Consider the following 27,590-nt stretch of genomic DNA (forward strand, 5'->3'; position numbering starts at 1 on the left):
TCGGCAGGATGAGGTTGTCTTTTCTCTTCTCGCCGGTATGGCGGCCTGCCAGTGTGCGAAAATGGTTGCTAAATATACGGTCACGAGTGAAGGTATTGGTTAAGTTGGGTTTGGTCCTAGCACTGACTCACGATTAGGCTATCAGTCCGAGGCTTCCCGAGTTCAACTTTCGGATGTATTCACAATCTTGCACAACTTGAACTACGCTCCTCTTAAACTAAGCTAGAGTTGCATGATAAAATGTTTGTGTCAATCGGGTTGTAGGTAGCCGAGATATCCAGTAGGTTCACACACCCAGCGGTATCCGAGCTGAACGCAATGTTGAGGTACTCGATGTCGAGCGTGATGCCTGCGGCGACTTTGATGAAGACAGTATCCTGGGCGTCACACACTATGTAGCTCGACCGATCGGACGCGCCAACGAGTTTGATATTCTGATTGAGATTCAGGTTGCAGGGACTCGAGAAGTTCCCGCTGAGCAGGTAAACTGTGGCACCAGGATCAATGGAGTCCAACAGCGTCTGGTCAAGAAGTTGCGAAGACTTGACTGCCACGTCATTGCAGTGAGAGCCGGTGCAGACACAACTGAAGCTGCCCTCCGTGTTGACGCATTCGCCGCGCAGTGAAGTGTACTTCCCTCCTACGCTGTCGTAGTACCTGTACAAGTTACAATCGTGATCGATGCCACAGTCGTTGATGTCTTGACAGATCGAGTTCGACGCGTCCTGGTAGTATCCGACTTGGTGGTACCCCGCTGGGCATTCATAGACGTAGTTCTCGCCTCTGCAGGAGCAGCAAACGTCTCGTGCTGTCTGCCCGGAGGGCGAGTAAATAGAAGCGATATCCAGGCTACACCATTCCTGCCAGCTACCCTTGATCAAGTCGACAGCCCAGCTGGGAGAGTTGGAAGTCACAAATCTTGCTAAGAAGCCTGAGAGGACGGTGGAGAAGTCTGAATCGAAGGTGACGAGTAAGCCGACGCATCCAGAGCAGTTGTACTTCTGGCCGTTTGTTGGATTTCCGTCCAGCTCGAGCTCCAGCTGAGGGTTCGAGCAAGAAGCATCAGAACAGGAGTAGACCTGAACGCGATCGTAAGTTGCTTCTGTCTCAAATTCATCGAAGATGATAGACATCCACGAAAAGGAATCGCTCGGGATGAGGTACCATTGGCATATCGCATTGTTGATGTAGTCGGAATCTCCGTCCGTGATTGTCCCCGTGGATACTGTGATGGTCTTGTTCCAACCACAGTCGTACTTGTTGCTGATGGCCGCGGCGTTTGCAGTGTAGTCAACGCAAGTCTTGCCTGCTATGTCCGACCATGCCAGGTTGTCTGAGCACGGCTCGTTCGAGACTTGCTGGAGCAAGTCGACGGTCACTGGCTGGTTTGAGACACACAATCCGTCTGCACAGGATCCAGAGCTCCAGCTTGCAGCTGGGGTCTTGCAGACCAGAAAGGTGTCGGCCAGCCATAGAACGCTCAGGCACGACTGGCTTCCTACTAAAACAGTCGGAGTGAAATCCACCGTACCGAAACCACTTCCAACGACCGTCAGGTCGTTCCCACCAGTGTACGTCCTTGACGAGTTGCTCTCCGCAATCCACAAGGCAGAGTCGCTCCCCGAGGCCTCCAGGGAAAGCAACTGCGGAATGTCGTAGGAGAACTTCAAGGCCGACGAGGAAGCCAGCACTTCAGATGTCACGACGGCCTTCAAGTTCGAAAGGACACCACTCTCAACTTTGACCTGGAGTGCGGAGGTAGAGACCCAGTTTGTCATCATGTTCGAAGTGAGTCCTATCCTAGAAGCAAGCGAGCCTTGTGTTCCGAACGTGTCTGCATATAGCGAGACGTTGAGACCACCTACAGTCGGTGAGTTTGACGCACTGAAATTGACGAACGAGATCAAGTCCGACGAAAATGCTTGCGTAAGACTACTGACTGCCGACTGAGAAGTGACAACAACAGCAAGACTACCCGAGATTCTTCCTTGGCCCTTCATACACCTCAGCTCCTCCTCGGACTCCCACTCCGTTGCCTCGCATGACGTTGACCCGATCCGCCCTAGCCCCGGCGTGTACACGTCCAGCCCCACGAAAGACCCATTCAGAACAACAAAATAAGAATTTCCGTCGATTTTCGCAGCAGATCGCAACACTGGAAAGTCAAAAGTAAACACGTCGGTCGTGCTCCCTACTATGCTCCCTGCCGTCACCGTCACCAGCTTGCTCCCTCCCCCCCCGTATGGTACGATGCAAGATATCGACGTGGTCGATACCCACTCGCTCGACTCCATCCCGCTTCCCCCTACAGCCCCTGCGCCTGTGTACGCCACGCCGTCCTCGTAGTACCCTGCGATGGTGAAGCTCCGGTATTCAAGAGCCTTTGCGATGTTTCTGGTGTTATTGAGCCCTATGTGGATGCTCATGTCGTACGAGGTCAGCTCCGTCGTCGACCCCCCGCGATCTCCGACCGTGACCGAGACTCCCTTGCTCTTGCCTATCCCTGCGCTCGCATAGCATACGATCGAGGTGTCCGACTCCCACTCCGTCCCCTCGCTTGCCGTCCCGCCTATCCTCCCTGTCCCCGTCACGTCCTGTAGCCCCAGCCCGCTCCCAGTCAGCGTCAGCATCACGGACCCTGTGCTCGCGAGGTTTGCTCGCTCGTCGCTCGCGTCCCGCATGATCATAGGAGCGTCGTGAGACATAGCCTCTGTCAGCGTCTGCGATACCAACATCGTCGACGTCAAGACGTACCTCAGGCTCGCTCCTGTCCCTCCGACGCCCTTCATACACCTCAGCTCCTCCTCGGACTCCCACTCCGTTGCCTCGCATGACGTTGACCCGATCCGCCCTAGCCCCGGCGTGTACACGTCCAGCCCCACGAAAGACCCGTTGATCAACACGGTGTAGGAGTCCGTGCCTGCATAGTTGCTCTGGTTGCTCACGGACTGCACTGTTGGTACATCGTACGTGTACACGTCGGTCGTGCTCCCTACTATGCTCCCTGCCGTCACCGTCACCAGCTTGCTCCCTCCCCCCCCGTATGGTACGATGCAAGATATCGACGTGGTCGATACCCACTCGCTCGACTCCATCCCGCTTCCCCCTACAGCCCCTGCGCCTGTGTACGCCACGCCGTCCTCGTAGTACCCTGCGATGGTGAAGCTCCGGTATTCAAGAGACTTTGCGATGTTTCTGGTGTTATTGAGCCCTATGTGGATGCTCATGTCGTACGAGGTCAGCTCCGTCGTCGACCCCCCGCGATCTCCGACCGTGACCGAGACTCCCTTGCTCTTGCCTATCCCTGCGCTCGCATAGCATACGATCGAGGTGTCCGACTCCCACTCCGTCCCCTCGCTTGCCGTCCCGCCTATCCTCCCTGTCCCCGTCACGTCCTGTAGCCCCAGCCCGCTCCCCAGCACCCGTACCCTCACGCTCCCCGTCGTGGGAAGATTATGAATATCAGCCACGTTGACGGACGATACTGACGCAACCTCCGCTGATACCGCCTCCGTCATCGACCCGCTCAGCTGCCCTGCTGTGATCACCACGCTCCTGCTCCCCGCCGTGACCCCTGCGGCCTGACATACGATCGAGGTGTCCGACTCCCACTCCGTCCCCTCGCTTGCCGTCCCGCCTATCCTCCCTGTCCCCGTCACGTCCTGTAGCCCCAGCCCGCTCCCAGTCAGCGTCAGCATCACGGACCCTGTGCTCGCGAGGTTTGCTCGCTCGTCGCTCGCGTCCCGCATGATCATAGGAGCGTCGTGAGACATAGCCTCTGTCAGCGTCTGCGATACCAACATCGTCGACGTCAAGACGTACCTCAGGCTCGCTCCTGTCCCTCCGACGCCCTTCATACACCTCAGCTCCTCCTCGGACTCCCACTCCGTTGCCTCGCATGACGTTGACCCGATCCGCCCTAGCCCCGGCGTGTACACGTCCAGCCCCACGAAAGACCCGTTGATCAACACGGTGTAGGAGTCCGTGCCTGCATAGTTGCTCTGGTTGCTCACGGACTGCACTGTTGGTACATCGTACGTGTACACGTCGGTCGTGCTCCCTACTATGCTCCCTGCCGTCACCGTCACCAGCTTGCTCCCTCCCCCCCCGTATGGTACGATGCAAGATATCGACGTGGTCGATACCCACTCGCTCGACTCCATCCCGCTTCCCCCTACAGCCCCTGCGCCTGTGTACGCCACGCCGTCCTCGTAGTACCCTGCGATGGTGAAGCTCCGGTATTCAAGAGACTTTGCGATGTTTCTGGTGTTATTGAGCCCTATGTGGATGCTCATGTCGTACGAGGTCAGCTCCGTCGTCGACCCCCCGCGATCTCCGACCGTGACCGAGACTCCCTTGCTCTTGCCTATCCCTGCGCTCGCATAGCATACGATCGAGGTGTCCGACTCCCACTCCGTCCCCTCGCTTGCCGTCCCGCCTATCCTCCCTGTCCCCGTCACGTCCTGTAGCCCCAGCCCGCTCCCCAGCACCCGTACCCTCACGCTCCCCGTCGTGGGCATGTTGGGAAAGTCCGCCACGTTGACGGACGATACTGACGCTACCTCCGCTGATACCGCCTCCGTCATCGACCCGCTCAGCTGCCCTGCTGTGATCACCACGCTCCTGCTCCCCGCCGTGACCCCTGCGGCCTGACATACGATCGAGGTGTCCGACTCCCACTCCGTCCCCTCGCTTGCCGTCCCGCCTATCCTCCCTGTCCCCGTCACGTCCTGTAGCCCCAGCCCGCTCCCCAGCACCCGTACCCTCACGCTCCCCGTCGTGGGCATGTTGGGAAAGTCCGCCACGTTGACGGACGATACTGACGCTACCTCCGCTGATACCGCCTCCGTCATCGACCCGCTCAGCTGCCCTGCTGTGATCACCACGCTCCTGCTCCCCGCCGTGACCCCTGCGGCCTGACATACGATCGAGGTGTCCGACTCCCACTCCGTCCCCTCGCTTGCCGTCCCGCCTATCCTCCCTGTCCCCGTCACGTCCTGTAGCCCCAGCCCGCTCCCCAGCACCCGTACCCTCACGCTCCCCGTCGTGGGAAGATTATGAATATCAGCCACGTTGACGGACGATACTGACGCTACCTCCGCTGATACCGCCTCCGTCATCGACCCGCTCAGCTGCCCTGCTGTGATCACCACGCTCCTGCTCCCCGCCGTGACCCCTGCGGCCTGACATACGATCGAGGTGTCCGACTCCCACTCCGTCCCCTCGCTTGCCGTCCCGCCTATCCTCCCTGTCCCCGTCACGTCCTGTAGCCCCAGCCCGCTCCCAGTCAGCGTCAGCATCACGGACCCTGTGCTCGCGAGGTTTGCTCGCTCGTCGCTCGCGTCCCGCATGATCATAGGAGCGTCGTGAGACATAGCCTCTGTCAGCGTCTGCGATACCAACATCGTCGACGTCAAGACGTACCTCAGGCTCGCTCCTGTCCCTCCGACGCCCTTCATACACCTCAGCTCCTCCTCGGACTCCCACTCCGTTGCCTCGCATGACGTTGACCCGATCCGCCCTAGCCCCGGCGTGTACACGTCCAGCCCCACGAAAGACCCGTTGATCAACACGGTGTAGGAGTCCGTGCCTGCATAGTTGCTCTGGTTGCTCACGGACTGCACTGTTGGTACATCGTACGTGTACACGTCGGTCGTGCTCCCTACTATGCTCCCTGCCGTCACCGTCACCAGCTTGCTCCCTCCCCCCCCGTATGGTACGATGCAAGATATCGACGTGGTCGATACCCACTCGCTCGACTCCATCCCGCTTCCCCCTACAGCCCCTGCGCCTGTGTACGCCACGCCGTCCTCGTAGTACCCTGCGATGGTGAAGCTCCGGTATTCAAGAGACTTTGCGATGTTTCTGGTGTTATTGAGCCCTATGTGGATGCTCATGTCGTACGAGGTCAGCTCCGTCGTCGACCCCCCGCGATCTCCGACCGTGACCGAGACTCCCTTGCTCTTGCCTATCCCTGCGCTCGCATAGCATACGATCGAGGTGTCCGACTCCCACTCCGTCCCCTCGCTTGCCGTCCCGCCTATCCTCCCTGTCCCCGTCACGTCCTGTAGCCCCAGCCCGCTCCCCAGCACCCGTACCCTCACGCTCCCCGTCGTGGGAAGATTATGAATATCAGCCACGTTGACGGACGATACTGACGCTACCTCCGCTGATACCGCCTCCGTCATCGACCCGCTCAGCTGCCCTGCTGTGATCACCACGCTCCTGCTCCCCGCCGTGACCCCTGCGGCCTGACATACGATCGAGGTGTCCGACTCCCACTCCGTCCCCTCGCTTGCCGTCCCGCCTATCCTCCCTGTCCCCGTCACGTCCTGTAGCCCCAGCCCGCTCCCCAGCACCCGTACCCTCACGCTCCCCGTCGTGGGCATGTTGGGAAAGTCCGCCACGTTGACGGACGATACTGACGCTACCTCCGCTGATACCGCCTCCGTCATCGACCCGCTCAGCTGCCCTGCTGTGATCACCACGCTCCTGCTCCCCGCCGTGACCCCTGCGGCCTGACATACGATCGAGGTGTCCGACTCCCACTCCGTCCCCTCGCTTGCCGTCCCGCCTATCCTCCCTGTCCCCGTCACGTCCTGTAGCCCCAGCCCGCTCCCCAGCACCCGTACCCTCACGCTCCCCGTCGTGGGCATGTTGAGAAAGTCCACAGTATTCACTGTTGAGATCATTGGTAAGTCCGCAGATATTGTCTCCGTGATGGTATACGTGATGATGCTATTTGTGATCACAACGGATTTGCTTCCTAGCAGTATTGTTTGGGCCATACATTTTGCAGCACTATCCGATATCCAAGATGTACTTTCAGTTGCAGTGTAACTGAATCTTGTTGACAAAGTCTTGTGATCTCGAGCAAAGTTTATACCGATGACTGTCCATGTTCGAGACCCAGTGGATGCAAAGTTCATCGGCTTTGTGAAATTTTCCAGAGATATAGAAGGATGGTCTGTTGAAAAGAGCTCCGTCAAGGAGCCAGTGGTAATCATTGCAGTCATCACTATTTTCGAAGTCTGAAATGATCCTGACAACGTCTTGCAAGCAATGGAAGTTTCACTTTCCCAAACACTTGCTTCACAAGAAGACAGACCGACTCGTCCTTTCATTGTCACAGTGTTGGAACAGAAGAAAGAACCACTCACAGTCATGGTTCTTGCATGTAGTGCTGGGCTATTGTACAAGGTCCTGGTCTCGTTGGTTTGATTGGCAAACTGATTCTGTGCAAACAATACGAAGTATGGAATGTAAGGAACGCAGTACTTGTCCGGGGCTGTGTTCGGGTCATCGTTGCACAGGCAGTGGAAATAGCATTTGCAGGCTGTCCTGTCCCAGACGCCCTTGGGAAACCGATTGCAGGGGTCCAACTTGAGCTTGACCTCGGTTGGGTTGCTGGTGATCTGTTTGGGTGAAAGCGCAGAAAAGAAGATCGAAGTGTTCGATGTCAGGATGACACTGACTGCGGCAGATTTGTCCATCTTCGTCTGTATGCGATTGCTAGAGCCATTCTGCGCTTCGATCCAATAGAAGACCTCTGAATCTTCTCTAACAGTGTTGACTCGCAGCTCGATAACCTCACTGTTGGAGGCCTGGCACAACTCATCCACCTTGACATACTGCACGTACTTCAGCGCTACCTCAGAGTTCACATCACGTTGTATGTGTATGCTATTCGTGCTGAAATTGACCGCCAGCACTTGCATCGCTCGATTTCGGCCGATGCGAACGGGTGGATGTTGTACTTTGGCAGTGTCGGTGAACCCAACCTCTCGCACATCAGCGACGAAGATCTGAGCATCGCCAGGCAGATAGTCTCGAATTAGAAGCGACCCTGGGAAGTCTTTCCTCCACAGTCGGGTTGGGCCCTCATCCACGTTGTCCCCGATCAAATTTCCAGACGAGCACAGTCCCTGATTCACGGTTTCACAAGGAATCCTCATGACGGCCCCGCAGTAACTCGAGCTGTTGTCAAAGATGAATTCGAAGGGTTTAGGTACATAAGCAGGCTTTTCCTCTCGCAAGGTTTGCTCATAATATAAGACTATCGCATCAATCTCAGCGGGGTCTAACGCACGGGGCCACACGGCAATCTCTGCCACAGCCCAAGGGCTCGTGCGATATTTGTTGATGAAGATTTCAGTGTTGACATTCCAATTCCTGTCGATCTTCGACTTGAACGAGAATCGCTGCCCCATACTGGATAACACGAAATATTTCTCACCAGTGTTCTGCCCACAGAATACATTCCAATTCGTGTGGTTAATCTCGAACCTTCCTTCTGCCTCCATGATGTTCTCGAAAGCTCCTGAATCTTTGTAGTGAATGTAGAGGATTCCAGTCTGATTCCCCGATACTGCTCTCCGCCTTGCAACGCAACAGATGGTTGAGTCAGAGGTCAGAAGGGGAGCAGGGAACCTCACGCTTGTGTCTGCGTATCCTTCTACAGCAGCCATGGGGTAAACAGCGCCGTAACCTGACACGTTCTCAAGCACTGCAAGACCTGGGTAATGATCTCTGATGTTGCCTTGTTCCTCTACGAAAGCATGGAGCCTGTTGCCAGAAGAATCTTGCCAAACTTGGGAGCTCTGGTCGAAGTCCCAGGCCTTGAATCTGCCATGAAGAGCTGAGACAACCTCTCGTTGGTATGTCACTGAGGGAGCTTCCGTCTTCCTGGGGACCTCAAACTTCTGTTGAGCCAAGAAACTGTCTTTCGAGCCCTCTGTGACTCTCTTGGCCAGTATAGTGAGCTGCTCTGGGATGTCCTCAACCTTGCGCGAGATCGATGCCCTCGAGTGATTGACTTGCAGATTGATGTCAAAGAATCCAGTCGGCAAAGCTCCATCGAACGAATTTCCAGCAACATCTGTCGATCGCAAGATGTCAAGTGTTTCACTCAGGAATTCCGTCATCTCAACGGAATTGTCTAGCAATAGCTTGCGTTGGAAGAAGAGAGAGCCGGCAGGACAGAAAGTTGTGTTGAATGGAGGAAAGCAGACAATGGTGTAATAAACTTGGGAAAGACTGGAGGCATTCTGCAGCTTCAGGTATGCAAAGGTCGTGAATGAATCGTTCCTTGTTCCGACTAGAAGCGATTGAACCGACGTGGATGCGTTACCTTGGAAACGAGGAGGCGAAAATCGTCCAACATCGAGGCCGCAAGTAAAGGGAGGAGTGACTTGTGAGTAGACGAACGGCTTGACCGACACGAAGGGAAGTATGACAATCTTAAGATCCACGAAGAACCTCGGCAGGTACGGCGTGTCCTTCAGGAAATACCTCAAGGTCAAATTGCCCGAGGAGTGGGAGATCCTGACCCCCTGGAAGTCTGCGTGCCCCTGTTGCATGTAGACCTCGAACGGCTGGACGTAGTTGTCGTCGAGCTGGTCCCCATCAGAGTTGTAAACTATGAGCTTCACTCGGAAGTTATCGCTGGTTGCAATCTGACTGATTACGGCTGCATCCTTGCCCAAGGCTGAAATCCGGACAGTAGGCGCAAGAACAACGTCACGTGAATCCAATAGAGCAATAGCTACGTTCTGGCCCTCGTACGATACCTTCTGCTGATTCAGGAAGTCCTCCACAATCGAGCTGGAGACCGTAGGGCGAGCATATTCCGAGAGTTCCACTTGATATGGAAAGATCGTGAAAGTGGATGAAATCGCGGTCAAATTGTGGAACTGACATCCTGAAGGAAATGAGTCGATGGCGAAAGAGAATCGATAATAGAATTCTCTGCCGGCGAGGTGCAGGATTGTGAGGTTCTGGAAGACTGCTGTACCGTTGACAAACATAAGGTCAGTCTCGCCAACAAGGTTGTCGTAGACGTCCTGTGCTCTCATGAGCTCTAATTTCACTCGAAAGCCATCAGAGGTCTGTACAGCCTTGATCAGGTTCTGATCTTCGTCGAGGAGAGCGACGACCATCCGGTCAAGGAGCTCTCCCTCGAAGATGATGCTTTTCACCGGCGATATCAGTTTGATGCTCTTCGGCTGGATGAAGAATGAACTCGAGGAGTTGATGATGTCCGACACTGTGGACTGCAAGACTTGGAGGTCTGTCGTGCCGTTGACTCGCAGTTGGTATGTCAGAGCAAAGTGTGCACCAGCTGACGACAGAAGTTTGACAGAGCTCGGCACCATGGCCCCGTGATGGAGGAGGAAGGTAGTCGACCCTGCGATATGAGTGCTGCCGAGCTCCTCTCCTCCAGTTTTGACCATCACATGCACGTAGATCGTGTCGTCCAAGTTTGACAGCTGCTGACGTCCGTTGTGCAGGGATGCGACCGGCAAGTGAAGATAATCCCCTGTGATGATGGGACAGAGAAACGTCTCGGAAAGGTGGATAAATTGCGGCAAGACTGTTAACAAGCCTGTTTCGGCATGTAGATTATCTAGAGCAAATTCAAACTTGAACCTTGTCCCAACGACCGTCTTGATCCCAAATGAAAATCTGGTTGTTCCACCTACGACTACGAGCTCTGTTGAACCCACCAAGTATTCATATGTGTAGTCATCACTGTCGTAGAGCAATTTTGCAGTTATGACGAAAGAATCCTCAGACTTGAGGTCTGTCAGAACGTTGCCTTCAATATCCAAGACAGAGACGTTGATGGCGACAACTTCATTGGGACCTTCTCCCGTGTACGAGTTGTAGATGTACGGAGAGTCTTGTTCGACCTTCAAAGCGTGTGGCAAGACAAGAAAGGGTTCAGACAGATTGCTCAGGACAACTTGTGACTGTTGCAGATCTACCATCTCGAAAAAGAATTGATGCAATCCCCCAGAGTTTGTGAAGGCGATTCCGTCGATACTGAATAGGTTCCCTTCGATCGCACGTTCAACTCGCTGAAGTGTGACATGGGAGACATGCAGACACCCGTCAAGGTATGAGATGTGCTCAAAATTCTTGCTCAAGGGATTCAAGACCAGCACAGAAAATTCAAGATCAGCTTCCATGGGATGTGTTGAAATGAAGTCAACAATCACCGCCCTGGTGTTCAAGTCAAACCCGACGCAATAGGAGCCGTTCACTTGGCATAGACCGAAAGCATAGCGCAACCAACTCTGAGTCGCAGGCCAAGCTATCTCTATGCCCACAACATGCAGTTGAGACGCGATGCAACAAAGAGAAAGGCTGGAGCCGCCGATGACGTCAAAGTTGAATGCTGCTCGCACAGAGATTGCCATCTTCACTCCAGGTTGCGAAGAATTGGACTGCACATCTGCAAGCACAAACCCTGGCTCAAGCACCTTCAGCGGTGCGGCATCTCCTGCCTTGGATCCTTTCCTTTGTGGGACACGCGAATCATCAGGGCTCATGTCCACAGCTGCGATGATGAGGACACCACTGGGTGAGAAGCATGCGATCGAGACGAGCCTCCCAGCTTGAGCCGTCCAAGGGTTGACGAAGGAAATGACGAAGATGACAGGCTCTCCCGCCAAGATGTCAACGCGTGTCGTCAGATTCACTTGCCCTCCAACACCGAACGAGAGCCCAGAGAAATGAGCGTCATTCGAATCCAAGGAGAAGGACTGAGGGCCAGTCAGATTCGTGAGAACGATCGTAGAGGCGCTGGGTATCAGAACATTGCTGGTAATAGTGACATTGATGGAGTTGGCAACTCCAGGATAGGGATCCGCCTGCCCTATGTTCTTCACGAAAAATTGAGGCGCCGAGACTGAGAACGGATAGATGTTGCTTGGAGTACCATCGACTGCAGTGCATGTCGAAACTTTTGTCTGCGCGATCTGATAAAATCCCTCTAATCCGCAGGAAGAGTTGTATGAGACGCTCACATAGATGTCCAAAGAAGGAATACTTGTTTCTGATTCCGGATTCTGTACAAGAAAGGTAACTTGGGAAAACGCTCCAGCTGCTTGAACGCTCTTCACAGGGAGAGAAATTCTGCTCGTGTCTTCAGACAAAGTCAGTCCATCCTGTGGATACACTATGAAGGAAGACGTTGGAGAGTAACTCGGAGAGGCCTTGTCGCTTACCAATGATATCGTACCATCGAAACTCAATGTTATCAGATCTCCGGAGTGCAGGTCGACGTTCGCGCTGAATCGTAAAGTGATGGAGTTGTTCTGACCAGGGAACGAGGAACTCTGCTGAATCTCCTTCACCGAGAACTTTGGATCCTCGATCGCAAGACCGCTAGACAGGACTGGATTCAAGTGTTAGCAGATGGAAGCATCATACAGGAGATCTTACCTTCTCTGACCGCACTACAAGAATCTCGGACTATCTGATATGCGGACACACCTATGGGCAAAGGGCTTCTGACGTCTATCGCAAACAATGCTATGCTGACATTCATGTTTCCTGTGCTGGGGTTGGTCAAGTTGAGGGAGACTTCAACTGACTGCCCAGCATGCAACGAGTAGTTGACCGAAAGTTCAACTGTGCTGCCGTTGGTATCAACTGATGACACTCCGATGGATTCCTGCAAGAAGCATCCAACGGCCGGATTGCTACAATCCACGTCCATGCAAGCATAGGAGGGATGATTCGATGACCCGCTCGGACTGCAGAGTTCGGCATAACCACTGCTTGAAGTGTTCAACAAACAGTTGAATCGCAACGTTGCAAGCTGTGAGAAATTGACGGCTGACGGAGCAGAGATGCGGAGGATGAAACCAGTCACCAGGTCATAATTGCTTGACACTGAAGTCCTTAGAGTGTTGTTGGCGCAGGGAAATAGATTGTCGTACACGTAGCTGACTGCAATCAAAGGCCCGTCAGACGCGACAAGCTGGTTATAAGTCATCCCATACATCGACTCGTTCAGCTGCAACAGGACCGCCTCGCTCTCTCGGGCAACACAAGGGTTTCTAACTGCAAACTCCAAGTGACAGGCTCCAGGCAGAACCTGGTCATTGCCCGTAACAATGAACAGGTTTCCAGTGACGTTGTCCCAGTGATCAAGAGAAAGACTGCAGTTCGAGACAAAGGAATTATCCTCATACACAAATGTCGAGGTCAAACCCCGTACAATACACTGATTCACTCCACACTGAAATTCAGCATTGGAAAGAAATGAAATGCTGATAAGGTTGCGACTTGCAGGATCTCTTGAACTCTGAGCTACCTTCAATTCGGTTACCAGGTAGCTTGATGTCTGAAAGGGCTGGGCACAGTTCCCCGACTCAAACTTAGATTTCGAAATAAAATGACTTCCAGAAGATGCAATTTGCACGGAAGATGTAGATATGAAGGAAGGATTCTGCAGAACGAAAGAAAATTCATACAGAATTCCAGAAGAAAGGGTCGAATTGAGTGGGATGCTTACAATCAAGGTACCCATGGCTCTATACCACTTGGCAACAGTAAAAATGTCACGGTTCTGACTGTACAATGGAATCTCTGGGTATGAAGTCCCTGAAGCATACAAGCCTGTGATTGAGATCACACTACCGTCCTTTCCATAAAGATCAACGTTTGAGATTAAGCTAACGTGAATCCTGTTGCTTGCGCCGACATATGATGATGTCTGACAAATGATCTTAGTTGTGAAAGCGGCCCCAGTGACAGTTAAATCGAAGGTAGGGCTCACTCTGACAACGGGCAAATGTGAGCTTGATATTGTTGAATTGATCGTGATTCGTATGGCGGAAGAAAATTCTCTGCAGGTAGAACAAGCTGAACAATTTACTGTCGACCTGAATACTGAGAAGTTCATGGCAAAGGCATCGGCTTCGCTCAAGCCGTCAACCACGTTACCGAAAGAGTCAACTATAGAAACGAGCAGAGGGGGCAAGGTCTTCCCCAAGGAGACATTAGAGAGCAGTGACTGGCTCAAGAATAGAAGTTGTGAAGGTAAAACAGTGAAATTCCATGTCGAGGCAAAAACCAACCTTGAAAAAGGAAATTCTGCATGAAACTCTAGCCTGTAACCACGACCAGCCTTCTTTACTGGTCGTATGCCAGCGAAGCGAGCTGTTCCATTGACGACTGATTCTGTCGTGATTCCTGACAAAGCGGAGGCGTAAGGCATGTAAGCATTCTCAAGCGAAATGTAAAGGCCGACAGAATTGTTGATGGCAAAGGAAGGCCTAATACGGGTCAAACGGGCAGAGACTTGCACATCCTGAGCAACAGTGTCAATTTTCATGTCATAGTCCCGGATCTTGACGTCCAAGATGTCCGGAAAATAGGTGGTAACATTCCATGGAACAAAAAGATTGTAAGGCAAAAGAATAAATTGATTTGAATTTACAGTGAAAAGTACAACACTCTCGACATTCAGTTGGAATCGCAAGGTGTATGTGGATGGACACTTTGAGAGAGCTCCTAACTCAATGGAAACGTCTGTGAAACGAGCATTTCTTTGTATAAGAGGAATTTGGACAGTCCCGGTTAAAGTGACTGTCGCGTCGGTTGCGCTGTCAATTTCAACTGAAACTGTAGGATTAGATAGAATATAGAGGTCGAGCGGAAGCTCAGGAATCTTCGGCTCAAGCGTAACTGTGAAGACCCCGAGTTGTTGACCGCAAAAATGGTTTGAGATATTAGATGCCACCAGAAAACCACCATTCTGCAAACTGAATTCGGGCGATGATACCCAGGCAATGCCACCCACATGCTCAAAGAATAATGTATATTTCTTGCCCATACCAATCAAGGACAGCTTCTGAAACGCGAAAGCATTGAAAGCTTGAGAAAAATTTACGATTGTGGGTCCTTGGACGTATCCATGCCCTGTTATGTCATTCTGCAACAAGCTCATCTTGATTTTGAATCTATCTTCTGGTATCACAATCAAGCTTTCACCTTTTGAATTGACAAATGTCAACAAAATAGTGTCAATGAATTCGTAAGAACTAGGAAACAGGGTTCTTGAATCAAAATTAAGCCTTGTTGGAACAACCGTGATATTTGACGTGTTTACGCAAAATCCTAGGTCTTGCATACAGATTTGCAAGAAAAAAGGTGACCCCGTGAGCAAATCGATGTACAAATCGTCGAATATTGCAAGTCCATCGTTGCCGAAGCCTTGAACTTTGGTACCCATCAGACTTGAAGTAACTTCTGATTGATCTCGATTAAACATTTGAGCCGCAACGCTGTAACTTTGAAAACTTACATAATAGTTGTTGCACAAATTCCTATCAAAGAAGGAGACAGGAATTGATGGATAAATGACTTCTTCAAGATTGACAGAGACGGTTTGGAAAGAGAAACGATCGTCCAAGTAGAGGGCTTTTGGAACAACGTTGTAGAGCAAATATGCTTCATGGATGAAAATTGTTGAATTGAGGTCGCGGATGAGAAGTCTTACCACAGCTTGATATGTCCCAATAAGACATTTCAAAGTCAATCCGGAGAAGGAAACAAAGGTAGTTAAGAAATTCTGCGTCAAATTCCCATGCAAGTGATCGCTGGTCACGTCAGCTCCAGCACGCAGATCTAACAGATGCACTATTGCAAAAAGTCCGTCTTGTGAATCAATCCCCTCCAAGAGAGTCTGATTTCCAACACGCTGTCTCGTCAAATTTGCCGTCATTAATCCATGCCGGTCCCAGTCCGCTACTAGCACGCTCGCATGTGCTTGAACCCCAGACGTGGAGAGAGAAAAACCTAAGAAAACACCGAATGGCGTTCCTGCAAATAGAGCTCGAAACCCCTGCTGCAATGAAGCCTTCACCTGGTACAGAAATCAGCCAGTCTCAAAGAATCATAGAGCTTTACCCGATTTTCACTCCAACTCAAAGTGATGTTCTGCCCCAATTGTCTTGACAATTCATCATTCAATGTCATGAGATCATAATGCCCGTCTTTAAGCTTGATCTGATATTCTGTGCCCAAATAGGAATACACAAAAATATTGTTTCCAAGGTTTTCACTAATCAAAGTTGTGAAGTCTGTAGCTGCCACAGCTAGCGAAAATGTTGGAACAGGAGCATTTGCTTGCAGCACGAAATCTGTGTTGGAGTCTGGCAGAACAATTTTTTGAGGCATTATTGTGAAATCATTGGAAACGAGTTCGATGGAACCTGAGCCGTCTAAGTTCACAAAGGTCGAAAATTTCAACCTATACCCCGTTCCTGCTTCAAAGGAATCGAGTTGTAATTGAGTATACCGTACAATGCCATCACCTTCGGTACTTTGTACAACAATTTTTCCAGAGAGAGGAACTTCCCTTTCTCTCTTGTATAACTTTGCTTGCACGATATAAGAAACTCCTTCACAACATGCCATGCCATATCTATCCACAAGGCGTAGTTGAACCTGAGGTAGAGCATAACGACCCCTATTCAAGCTCATATGGCACCGACTGTCTTCAGCATGCAACTGGCCGAGAGTACAGTTTGATCCGAATAGAGATAATTGAAAGTCGCCCCCGGCACACGAGAAATGACAAGGAAACAGCAATAGAATAAATGCAAGAACCCAGCACACCCGGCAAGGGATCTTCATTGCGACCACGTATGGCATAGATCAAACAAGAATGCTGCAACGCATAATCGAAACCAAGTTGCAAAATCCAATGTACAACTGAAAAATACTCGAAGACGACGACTAGCTTTCGTCGAAATGCTTCAAAAGAAGAATGGGGAGGGGTTCGGTTTCTATGTTCCCAAGACTGCAAGCCAATTCAAGAAAGGAGCAGGTTTGCTTGCTTGCTTCTACCTGCTGACGTGCTCATCGGCACGAGCTCCTGCATCTCCTTCCCGCTCTTATACCACCTGCACTTTCCTCCATCATCCTCCCCGCCCGCATGGCTCCTCACAGGGCGTGTCATACAGCACATCTGCCCACCCCTTGATCCGTACTACCCCTACCCCACTATTGAATACCCTACCCCCTCATCAAAGATACCCCCTGGTGTTTCCAATGAATTTGTCCTCCTTTTCTCCCCTCAACATGACCACCCTCCCTCCCATGGACCCCCCGACTCTTCGCTCCTAAAGACATATACACCCCTCCTCTGACTCCCACCCCGACCCCTCCACAGATCCGATCTGGGTCCGCCTCGCTGTCAAACTTTTTGACCGTCACCGTGGCACTCGGACACCCGTCCGATCATCATGATGATATCACTGCGTCATGCGGCCGGGCCGGACACTGGCGGCGCGGCGGGTTCACTGGCCGCGATTGGATGCCACCAGACGTGAGCACACCGATTGGCCTGAGTTTAAAAGTGCCGCGCTGGCATAACTCGCGGTGGTGCCACGGTGGGCATGCTGCACTGCGCGGCATGATCCGCCCGCCCCCCCCCCCGGTGAAGGCCGTCCGATCCCGCCGTGACTCACTGAGTTGGACCTGACGGAGGCTCAGTTGGCATGATGGGAGCAGGCCGCCACTTTAATTACTTAATTACTCGCTCGCTGACCCGCCTCGCGATGGCAAACACGCGCATTAATGCGATCAATGGCCAGCGCCTCGTCTGTACTGGAGGGGGAGGGAGGGAGGGAGGGGGGGTGAGAGGCTGGAGCGGGAGGAATCAAGAAACTGCTATGTTGCATGATCCGTAGAGAAGAATCTCTTGGTCCGACCAGGAAATGTCTTTCCTTTCCATTCCCGCCTTCAGTGCAGCTTTGAAGCTAACGGCCCCAGCCCCCCCTTGCCTGCCGACCTTCCCTTACTCTCTTTCCATTCATTTCTCAAGCCTCTATCTTGCTTCACCTCTCAGACTTGCTTGATTTCCAGCGTTGATGCTCATGGATGACGATTGCTCTAGCTAACGTGTATGTTTGCAGGGATAGGACAATGGCGCAGGCGCAGGATCAGCTGGTACGAGTGGTCGAAAAGCCGCTGTCATTGGCCGAGCCATCCCAGCAAGACCAGCGGATCAACGAGACTTTGATGAACTACATGGAAGCAGAGAACCTGCTCCCCTCAGAGAGCGAGTCTGCCAGAAGGGTCAGGACGCTAGCCAAGCTCAATGAGATGTGTCGGGATTTCGTGAAGCGAGTGTACGAGAAGAACAACTTGATGGAGCAATACTCAGAGGAAAACCCTCCATATCAACTTCGAACCTTCGGTAGTTACCGTCTTGATGTTCACTTGCCTGGTGCAGATATGGATACGGTGATGATCGTCACTCGACACATCCATCGCGATGACATGTTCAACGATCTCTACGTGGCCATGCAAGCTCGCAAAGACATCACGAACCTGATCAAAGTCCAGGAAGCTCGTGTGCCTGTGATCAAGTTTCAGATGGATGAGTTCGAGTTCGATTTGGCGATGGCGAGGCTCAGCTATGCGACTATACCGGAGGACTTTGATGTTACCGACGACAAGCATCTCAAGAATGTCGATCAGCAGAGCGTCACTTCCCTCAATGGTGTGCGCGTGACGGACACAATCAGAAGCCTCGTCCCGACCATGAAGACCTTGAAGTATTGCATCCGAGCGCTCAAGTTGTGGGCCAAGAAGCGTGGAGTGTACAAGAACGTGTTGGGATTCCTTGGAGGTATCTCACTGGAGATCATGGCCGCAAGGATCGGACAGCTCTATCCCAAGGCTCTTCCAAGCAGGCTGCTGTACTTCTTCTTCTTCACCTACTCTCAATGGAAGTGGCCGCAGCCCGTAGGCCTGACCGAGGTCATCGCCAACTCGCATGATCTGAATCTGCCAGTTTGGGGATTCGGAGCGACTGAAATGTCAGACCGCCGGCATTTGATGCCTATCATCACCCCTTGCTATCCTGCACAGAATGCTACGGCAAATGTGTCCAAGTCGACCCTCAAGGTGATGCAGGAGGAGTTCACCAGGGCCAAGGATATTTGCAAACAGATCCTGGAAGGCAATGCCGAGTGGAGCGATCTGTTTGAACCCCTTGACCCGTTTTCAAAGTATGCAAACTTTCTTCAGATCCAGGCATCTGCGCAGAGCAAGTCTGATTATGACATGTGGAAGGGCTTCTGTGAAGCCAACATTCGTGCCGTAGTGTCATACATGGAAAAGTGGCCCGATGCATATTTGGATCGAGCACATCCCATACAGAGGAACTTTGCAAAGCCGAGGCAGCAAGAGCAGGAGCAGTTTGAGCACTTCTGGTTTGTTGGGTTGAAGTTTGATCAAGAAAAATTGAAAGCAGATGGAAAGAAAGCACCTAACATATCCGGGCCTGTGAGAGAATTCAAGGGGAGGCTCAAAAACTGGGCGCGAAGGAAGAGTGAAATGGAGCTTCAAGTGCAGTCAGTGAAGAGAAAGGACCTCCCCGACTTTGTTCTCAATCCGAAGGATGAGGAGGAGGCGTTGAAGGAAGAAGGAATAGAGCAGCAACTTCAAGCCGGTCAGAGGACGAGCACCATCGAAGAAGATGAGAACATGACTCCCAAGAGCGACGAGACTTTAGCTGGAACCAAGAGGAGCCTGGAAGATGTGGAGAATACAGATTCAGCTGCTGAATCGAAGAAACTCCGAGGAAACGGAACGGAGACGACGGCTGAAGGAGAGAGCAGCGTTATCAAGGGTGAAGGCGACTCCAAGGGACTAGATGGCAGGGCCGTTCAGATCGCCGAGGCTGATCCTGCCAAGACTCCTCCCATGCCTGCAGCAGATGATAGCGCAGGCGTGTCAGATGTCAAGCCTGCAGTTGTGCAACCGATGCAAGTGAAGACCGAAGTGAACGAAAAGATGGGAGCTGAAGAGCCTCTCAATCCCAATAACAGCGACGAGCGCGAGTTGGGTTCTGGTCAAGAAGTGAAGGAGGCGGTGAACGTGGATGAGAGCTCTAATGCTTCAAGAAGCGTGACTGCTGAGCTCATGGCGTCACTTCGCCAACCAGAGGTCAGGACCGAGAACCTTGTCAACCGCGAGAAGATAAGGAAAGAGATGTTCTCCCTCGAGGTTGGAGAGGAGCTGAGGATCGAGGCGGACTCGAAGAAGGTATTTGTCACCCTTGACACAGGGCATGCAGAGATCTTCGGGTGGGAGCTGCCTTGCGGGGAGACCGTTGAGCTAGCTCGAACCAAGTTGGCTCTCTACACCTGGCATGGGTGTATGATCTCGGTGCGGGGGGAACCCAAGTGCTGCTATAAGGGAGACACCACGCCGATGAAGACGTTTGCCAACCTTCACGCGTACCTGCAGCAGAGTCGCCGCGCAGCCCTCAACTCCAACACCAGCGGGCCGAGGATCATGGTGGTTGGCCCGCCCAACACCGGCAAGTCGTCGCTGGTCAAGTTACTCCTCAACTACGCTGTGAGGGAGGGAGAGAGGCCGATGATGGTGGACCTGGATGTCTCCAAGGTGACTCGTCTCTCTCGCTCTCCTGTGTCTGACGCCCTCTAGGCCCGCGCTCTTTTCCTCCCTGGTTCGCTAGGAGCCGTCGCCGTTACCTCTTTCATCTCACCAACGGACAGCAACTCCATGGCTCATCCCCTCGCCTACTACTACGGTTACAGAGATTGCACACGGTCAAGCGACCTCTTCAAGAGTCTAGTCGATGACCTTGCCACACAAATCGCAGCGAGGCAGAACAGTGGCTTTGACGAGCAGGGCAAAGCTGCAGGGCTGGTCATTGACACGTTCTCATACCACGCGAGCAGCCAGCCGTCGTATGACCTGCTGGTGGCGTGTGCCAAGTCGATGAAGGCCGACATCATCGTTGTGATGGACATGGACAAACTTTTCTGCGACCTCCAGCGAGACCTGGGAGGGTCGGATGAAGGAGGAGTTCAGATCATCAAGCTAGCCAAGTGAGCTGGAGCGGTCCCGTGATGCTGGTCTGACTCTTGCTAGGGGGGGTGGAGTCGTCGTTCCGGATCATTCCTTCCAGAAGCAGGCAGAGAAGGAGGTGATACAAGATTACTTCTACGGCAGAGAGCGGGAGCTCTGCCCACGTCCCATCGTATTCCCCTTCTCCAAAGTGAGCATGCACCCCTGCGCTTCCTCTCCCTCCTCCTCCCTCACTTCCCGTCAGTTGCAGTTTTTTCGCACTGCCGCTACCCCGCAAGTCCCGAAGGATGCTCTGCCGATAGGGATCACAGCGATCGAGAGCAAGATGGAGGTGCAGGTGGTAGAGCCTGACCTGAACTTGGAAAACAAGCTCCTGGCGGTGTGCGAGAAGTGGAGCGAAGGGATGTACCTGACTTGAGATGACAAGGTTGCTGGCCGAAACCCCTCAGACGACCAGGAGCTTGTTTGCGTTAACGTAGCAGGATTTGTACATGTGCAGGTAGATCTTTCCTCGTTGCATTGGTTGCTTGTTTGTCGCTTGCATTGACTGTTTGTCTCGTCAGCGAGTGGATCTACAGGAGGAGAAGCTCACCATCCTGGCGCCCAACGGGCTGCCGATGCCCTCCTCGAAGCTGCTGGTGGGTGACATCGACTTCTTAGAGTGAGCCCCTTGTAAATAAACAAGACTTTAAGAGAACCTCCTCTCCTTCCCTGCTACATCAGCGCAGCTCAGATCGATGTGTTTGATCGCACAGTTGTTGCTTGCGCGACGTGTAGCGCCTCAACTCTCTTTGTGGAAGCGATTCGATCGTCTACATCCCCTGCTCTCCTTACCAGCCGCTCCATCTCTCTCTCTCTCTCTCTCTCTCTGCTTCCTCCACTTCGTCGCCCCTGCTCTCACCTCTCCATGCCTTGGCAAGCCTTTTTTGATTGTTCGTGCTGCGCATGCTCAAGTCGCTTGACTTCCAAGAGCGCATGGGCCTGGTCACCCGGACCATCGCACGCGCGTCGAGCGACCTCTGGCACTTCATGTTGTTATTCCTCCTGGTGCTATACGGCTACTCCGTGGTGGGACACATGCTGTTCGGTCATCAGTACGAGGCGAGTAGAAGAGTGAGGGCGTGTAGGAGGAGCTGACCTGCTATGGCATGACAGGGGATGAAGGACATGTCGACGACGTGCCTGACGCTGTTGATCTTCCTGCTCAGTCTCGACACGACTCAGTTCTACGCATCGGTGAGTGCGAGCAAGCTCAGCGGTCTAGGTAGAGGGCAAGCTGACTGGTGTGATGACAGATGTCGCACGCGGCTCCGGACGGAGCGTTTCACATCTTCCTGTGGTCTTATCTATTCATCGCGTTTTTCATCCTGCTCAACGTGTTCCTCGCCATCTTAGTGGACTCGTACGCCAAGGTCAAGGAAGAGACTGAGGGGACAACCGGGCTGGTGGAGGACTTGCTGGAGACTGTCTGGCATGGACTGAGGCAGGTGCTGAGAACGCAGCAGTTCGTGTCGAACCAGATGCTAGAGCAAGCTCTGATAAGAGAGCGAGAGACTCTGACGTCGAAAGAGAGCCAACGTCGCGCTCGATGCTGCGACCTGAGGGAAGTAGAGGAGAAGACAACGCATGTGATCGATGATCTCGAGGATCTAGCGGAGGAGAATGCGGTCGAGGTTTTGCCAGCTGACGGCCAGCTGATGTGAAGAGAGAAAGCGAGGAGAGCTGGAGGGTACGGATGAAGAAACAGGTGTACAGTAAGGCCTGTGTGAGCGGGGGCGACGAAACAGAGGTGAGGGGCTTTTTGTGGAAGCGATTTGATCGTCTACATCCCCTGTTCTCCTTACTGGTCGCTCAATCCCTCACTTTCTATCTGCTTCCTCCCCTTCGTTGCCCGCGCTCCCTCTTCTCCCCTCGTCGTCATTCCCTTCCTTCTTGCCGGGAAGCTGACATTGCTCTGATCAATCTTCTCCTCCGCGTCTTGTGATGGACCGATGAAGCTCGCGTCCATGAGAGCGTCTCGCTTAAGCACAAGGATACGCTCCTACAGCCCTTGGCTCCTCACTCAAACAACGAGACGCTGGCCCTCTCTCCGAGCACGTTTGACCCACCGAAGTGATGCAGGCAATCCGACTCAGAGGATGAGAGCGAACATGATCAAATCACTGCGAGCTCGTTTCCTCTATGCGAGGCCTTGACCGGCCTTACTGTACACCCATTTCTTCATCCGTACCCTCCAGCTCTCCTCTCTCGCTCTCTTCACATCAGCTGGCCGTCAGCTGGCAAAACCTCGACCAAATTCTCCTCCGCTAGCTCCTCGAGATCATCGATCACATGCGTTGTCTCCTCCTCTTCTGCTTCCTGCCTTGTATGCTCTTTCTGCCACACGCACATCCCGTCAGTCGCACGCCTCTCCTCCCCTCGCCTTTCCCTGACCTTTGCTTCTTCCTCCGTCAGCTTTTGCACCCTCAACACCAACCGAGTGTCTCGAAGCTTCTTGAAGAGCCTCTGGTTCTGTAGCGGCAGCGTCAGCTCCTGCGGCTCGCCTTCCGGGAGCTGCTGCAGGTCTACTTGTACAGACCCAACCAGATCGTCGCTCGTCACCTGAGCACAAGCATCCGTCAGACCTCTCTGCGACCTCCACCAGCCTCCCGACGGCACTCACATCATCCTTGTCCCACAAGGTGACGCTCAGAACCTTGGTCTGACTCGTCATCCTCCACTCGAAGTCTTGCTTCCACACCGGGTTGACGTTCTTGTTGATCACCTCCGACGCAAACGTAGACAGCCCCGAGCACGCGTTGACGAACAACACGCAGTACGCGTCACAGCCCGAGAGCAGGTCCATCCGCGGCAGGTTCCTCGCTTCTACCAGCTGCACCCTCAGCACTCCCGCAGCCTTCGATGCTGGCGACGTGTAGACTACCTCCGCCTGCTCCGCGCTCTCGACGATGGCAGCCGGCACGAGCTCCTTGCCCATCCTCGTCATGAGGTCTGACATGCGCTTTTGGCTGTTGAGAATCTTGAGCTGACTGATCTGCATTGCGATCTGTCGTCTCACGCCCTCCATGTCATGCAGCTCCATCAGCTCCTCCTTCCTCCTCTCCGCGATCTCCGATGGCTCCGTGCCATAGCGGCTCATCAGGTCGGCGGACGCGACTATCTCGTCTTCACACAGCGTGTAGTCCTCAGCATCGTCTCCGTCCTCGTCATGGTCTGGATGTACCTTGTCCGACCCCTTCGCTAAGGCTTGTCGAGCAAGAGCAGCAAGCTCGTAGGTATCAACAGACACGCCACCGGGAAGCAGAATCATCTTTTCTTCCCTCAGGTCGCGCTCGATGCTGCGACGTTGGCTCTCTTTCGACGTCAGAGTCTCTCGCTCTCTTATCAGAGCTTGCTCTAGCATCTGGTTCGACACGAACTGCTGCGTTCTCAGCACCTGCCTCAGTCCATGCCAGACAGTCTCCAGCAAGTCCTCCACCAGCCCGGTCGTCCCCTCAGTCTCTTCCTTGACCTTGGCGTACGAGTCCACTAAGATGGCGAGGAACACGTTGAGCAGGATGAAAAACGCGATGAACAGATAAGACCACAGGAAGATGTGAAACGCTCCGTCCGGAGCCGCGTGCGACATCTGTCATCACACCAGTCAGCTTGCCCTCTACCTAGACCGCTGGGCTTGCTCGCACTCACCGATGCGTAGAACTGAGTCGTGTCGAGACTGAGCAGGAAGATCAACAGCGTCAGGCACGTCGTCGACATGTCCTTCATCCCCTGTCATGCCATAGCAGGTCAGCTCCTCCCCCACGCCCTCACTCTTCTACTCGCCTCGTACTGATGACCGAACAGCATGTGTCCCACCACGGAGTAGCCGTATAGCACCAGGAGGAATAACAACATGAAGTGCCAGAGGTCGCTCGACGCGCGTGCGATGGTCCGGGTGACCAGGCCCATGCGCTCTTGGAAGTCAAGCGACTTGAGCATGCGCAGCACGAACAGAACGACGCTGACTCCGGCGAAGAAAGAGAAGAGGCTCATCGACCCCGAGATGGTTCTTGCTTGCTCCAGCAGCATCAGCAAGTCCAGCTCAGCTTGGTTGTCGGTACGGAAATGCCTCGCCTGTGCGTTGCCTGACTTCACTAACGGAACTTGAAACGATTTCCCTGTCTGGACGGTTGTGACGCCTTTCCGTCGGGCAGCGGACCCGTAGTCGGGCCCGTAGAAGAGGACGGGGTAGTTGGCTTTCATCTCGAACCGCCGACAGTCCTGGTAGTGAAGCAGGCAGGTGATCACTGTTCCCCACATGAAGGCGAAGTGAGTCCAGTCGATCCAGTTGAAGGGATGCGACAGGTACCCGCTCAGATTGTACTTGCGGATCTCACCCAGCAGCTCGCTGACTTCCATGTAGCTGTTGATCAGTAAAAAGACTATGACGAGTACGAAGAGGAAAATCTGCAACCCGGCTTTCGGCCCGGCAAAGAAGTCAACAGTAAAGGAGTTGACCTGGTAGTCCCATGGTATCCTGCCTGTCTGCTGCCAGTTGAAGATAAACTCATGCAGAGCAAAGATGTTCTTAGGCGCGTTGTAGGTGAGGAACTGCACTCGCACTTCTTCTGTCGTCCCGTCGATGTAGGAGCCGTCTTCCGCGAACTGAATCATGGTCTGCGCCAGCATCTGCGTGAGACGCTCGTCGAAGTAGAGCTTGAAGGTGTCTCCCTCTGACGGCATGATGTACTTGGGATCCTTGTAGGCTTGCTCGAAGCCTGTAACGTTGATCGAGGCCTCTGCCTCAGAGATGAAGCCATCCTTGTTCCGATCGAAGAAGTTGGTGTCGTACTTCTGCGGAAAGAAGCCGATCGGGAAGGACAGCTCCGTCACTCCACCGGAGCTGATCACGTGCCTCTCAGGCGGGGCGTAAAACTGTCTGGGCTCGAGCTTCGGGTTGTACATGCTGCTGAAGGTCATGAAGGAAGGATCGTAGCCGTACGGAGTGTCGTCAAGAGTCGTGGACGGACAGCTCACGATGCCTTTCACCGACTCCATGTAGAGTTGGACGTGCTTGTTCACGCTCTGAGCGCAGTCAGCAGGCTTCATCCTCTTCTGCGAGATCACGATGGCGCCGACGATCCTGTTGTAGGGAGTGATCTCGCGGTTCTTGGGCTCGAACGGCGGGACGATCTTGGGCGGACCCTCACTCGCATCCCGATACTCCCACACGCTGAAACGATAGTCGCTCGCGCACGTGGAGCTTGACGTCAGCTTCGCTGTGTCCGCGCACGCGGGGAACTGCCCCGAGGTCGGACACGTGATGGTCGGACACCTGAGATCGATCGCGTCGCTCGCGTCAACCTTGCAGAAGCTGCAGAGGTCACATGTCCCTAACCCTCCCGTGCTCGACGAGCCCTGCTGGGAGCAGAAAAGTCCTGTATCGCAATCATAATGCGACTCGCAGGCCTGACCTGTCACACGAGCTGTCAGCGACTGACAAGACGGACGAGGCGTCGGGCCCCTCACCTCTCGTGCTCTTGGTGAAGATCGAGCTCGTGCTGATCGACATCTCTTGCGACGCCGTCAAGAGCGGACAAGCCCGCGTCAGCGCCTCCTGCATCTCCTTACGATGATCCAGCAGCACGTTGATGATGGTCGCCGCTTGGACGTTGGAGGTTGCCAAGACTTCGCCTGACACGTCTGCAGTCTCCGAGAGCCTAGAGACGTTGACGCTGATCTGCTGAGGGAGCACCTGAGAAGCGTTGAGCCTGCTCTCAACGATCTTCTGCCACTCGTCGAGCGCAGACAAGTTTCCACACAAGGGGACTACGACGGGGACTACGACAGGGACTGTTGGAGTGGTGGTGCCATCGGACTCCCTTGAAGGAGCTGAGGTGTTGGCTGAGGCTTCCGCAAGGGTGGAGCTGTTCGTAATGACGGAGGTAGAAGCGTTGTCGGCGGTTGTCGAGGTGATCGCGGGTATCGTCTGGATGTTGACGGGAAAGAACAAGCGGACACGAGGCGGGTCCAGGAAGTAGTTCCCGTAGTCAGCACTCGAGCTCGGCAGTGTCACATCAGGGTATTTTGCACACGCGATGACCTTGACTTGCAAGAACGTGCGAGAAGTCGCGCCCTTGCGGTACAGCACAAGCTTGGAGCCATTCTTGACGGTGTTGGGGCAAGAGGCCTCGTCTTCCCAGTTGGTGCAGTCGCAGGTGGGGGTGGGCCGTGCGTCTGTAGAGAGAGCATACCGCATGTAGGTGACCTGCGAGGTAGTGACCACCTCGACTTCAGCGAGAGATAGTCCCACGAGACTGCTGTACAAGGGTCTCAATACGTTCTCCTTGTAAGCTCTGAGAACCGGGGGCCTGGGACTGGTAGGACAAATGGCTCCGGTCCCCCACGTTGCACAGAAGCCTCGCTTGTTCACAGAGCTATCCGTAGTGAATCTGATCTTCATGAAGCCCGTTGGTGACGTCACTGGGTTGACTATCTGACTCATTGTCCCACACATTGTTTTGAGCAACGTGGGCGTTGGGCTTGTGCAGCTTGCGGTCGTGCAAGAGTAAACTTTGACACTGTCATACCTGCATGTGCTACTGTACTCCACATCAAACATCTGAAACGTTAAAGACACGTCCGTTGCTGCTGGCGGGGCTATGATCCAGTAGCAGTCCGTCGAAGATGAATAAGACGAGTATCCTGATGTGACATAGCCAGAAGCGCTTGCAAACGTCCGACTAGTGGCAGGACAATTGGAGACAACTCTCAACGAAGCCTTGTCAGCTTTCTCCTGATGACTCTCCTTGCTGATGACTTGATAGAGCTCTTCCATCCTCTTCGGGTTTTCCTTCGCCGGCGACTCTTCACGAAGAGCGGAGGAACCAACGTCACGCTCTCCGCTCGTGACATGAGCATCATGCTGCATGACTCCCATCTTCCTCATTGGAATCGAGCCT

General features: G+C 53.5%; 5 protein-coding genes across 5 annotated transcripts; 3 read left to right on the forward strand and 2 right to left on the reverse strand.

The window, feature by feature from the left end:
* Nucleotides 1-133: 133 nt before the first annotated feature.
* Nucleotides 134-16,109, reverse strand: GUITHDRAFT_116077 (hypothetical protein; the record flags this gene model as incomplete). Its single annotated transcript, XM_005824693.1, has 5 exons — nucleotides 134-186; nucleotides 293-12,181; nucleotides 12,229-15,661; nucleotides 15,706-16,010; nucleotides 16,055-16,109. 5 exons carry the CDS (start codon nucleotides 16,107-16,109, stop codon nucleotides 134-136), a joined length of 15,735 nt encoding a protein of 5,244 aa, XP_005824750.1.
* A 1,723-nt stretch (nucleotides 16,110-17,832) lies between these two features.
* On the forward strand, nucleotides 17,833-18,913 carry GUITHDRAFT_158559 (hypothetical protein; the record flags this gene model as incomplete). The annotated part of the gene is made up of 2 exons (XM_005824694.1): nucleotides 17,833-18,818; nucleotides 18,883-18,913. 2 exons carry the CDS (start codon nucleotides 17,833-17,835, stop codon nucleotides 18,911-18,913), a joined length of 1,017 nt encoding a protein of 338 aa, XP_005824751.1.
* An 890-nt stretch (nucleotides 18,914-19,803) lies between these two features.
* GUITHDRAFT_77816 (hypothetical protein) lies at nucleotides 19,804-21,314 on the forward strand (the record flags this gene model as incomplete). Its single annotated transcript, XM_005824695.1, has 6 exons — nucleotides 19,804-20,220; nucleotides 20,263-20,669; nucleotides 20,713-20,839; nucleotides 20,894-21,028; nucleotides 21,077-21,148; nucleotides 21,213-21,314. 6 exons carry the CDS (start codon nucleotides 19,804-19,806, stop codon nucleotides 21,312-21,314), a joined length of 1,260 nt encoding a protein of 419 aa, XP_005824752.1.
* A 280-nt stretch (nucleotides 21,315-21,594) lies between these two features.
* Nucleotides 21,595-22,352, forward strand: GUITHDRAFT_116079 (hypothetical protein; the record flags this gene model as incomplete). Its single annotated transcript, XM_005824696.1, has 3 exons — nucleotides 21,595-21,762; nucleotides 21,805-21,885; nucleotides 21,945-22,352. The coding sequence occupies 3 exons, from the start codon at nucleotides 21,595-21,597 to the stop codon at nucleotides 22,350-22,352; spliced, it is 657 nt and encodes a 218-aa protein (XP_005824753.1).
* Nucleotides 22,353-23,314: 962 nt separating this feature from the next.
* GUITHDRAFT_56866 (hypothetical protein) lies at nucleotides 23,315-23,533 on the reverse strand (the record flags this gene model as incomplete). Its single annotated transcript, XM_005824697.1, has 1 exon — nucleotides 23,315-23,533. A coding segment is annotated over one exon (219 nt), but the record flags the coding sequence as incomplete, so codon positions are not given.
* Between the last annotated feature and the right edge of the window lie 4,057 nt (nucleotides 23,534-27,590).

This window comes from Guillardia theta (genome assembly GCF_000315625.1).
Source record: "Guillardia theta CCMP2712 unplaced genomic scaffold GUITHscaffold_91, whole genome shotgun sequence".
Taxonomy (NCBI): domain Eukaryota; class Cryptophyceae; order Pyrenomonadales; family Geminigeraceae; genus Guillardia; species Guillardia theta.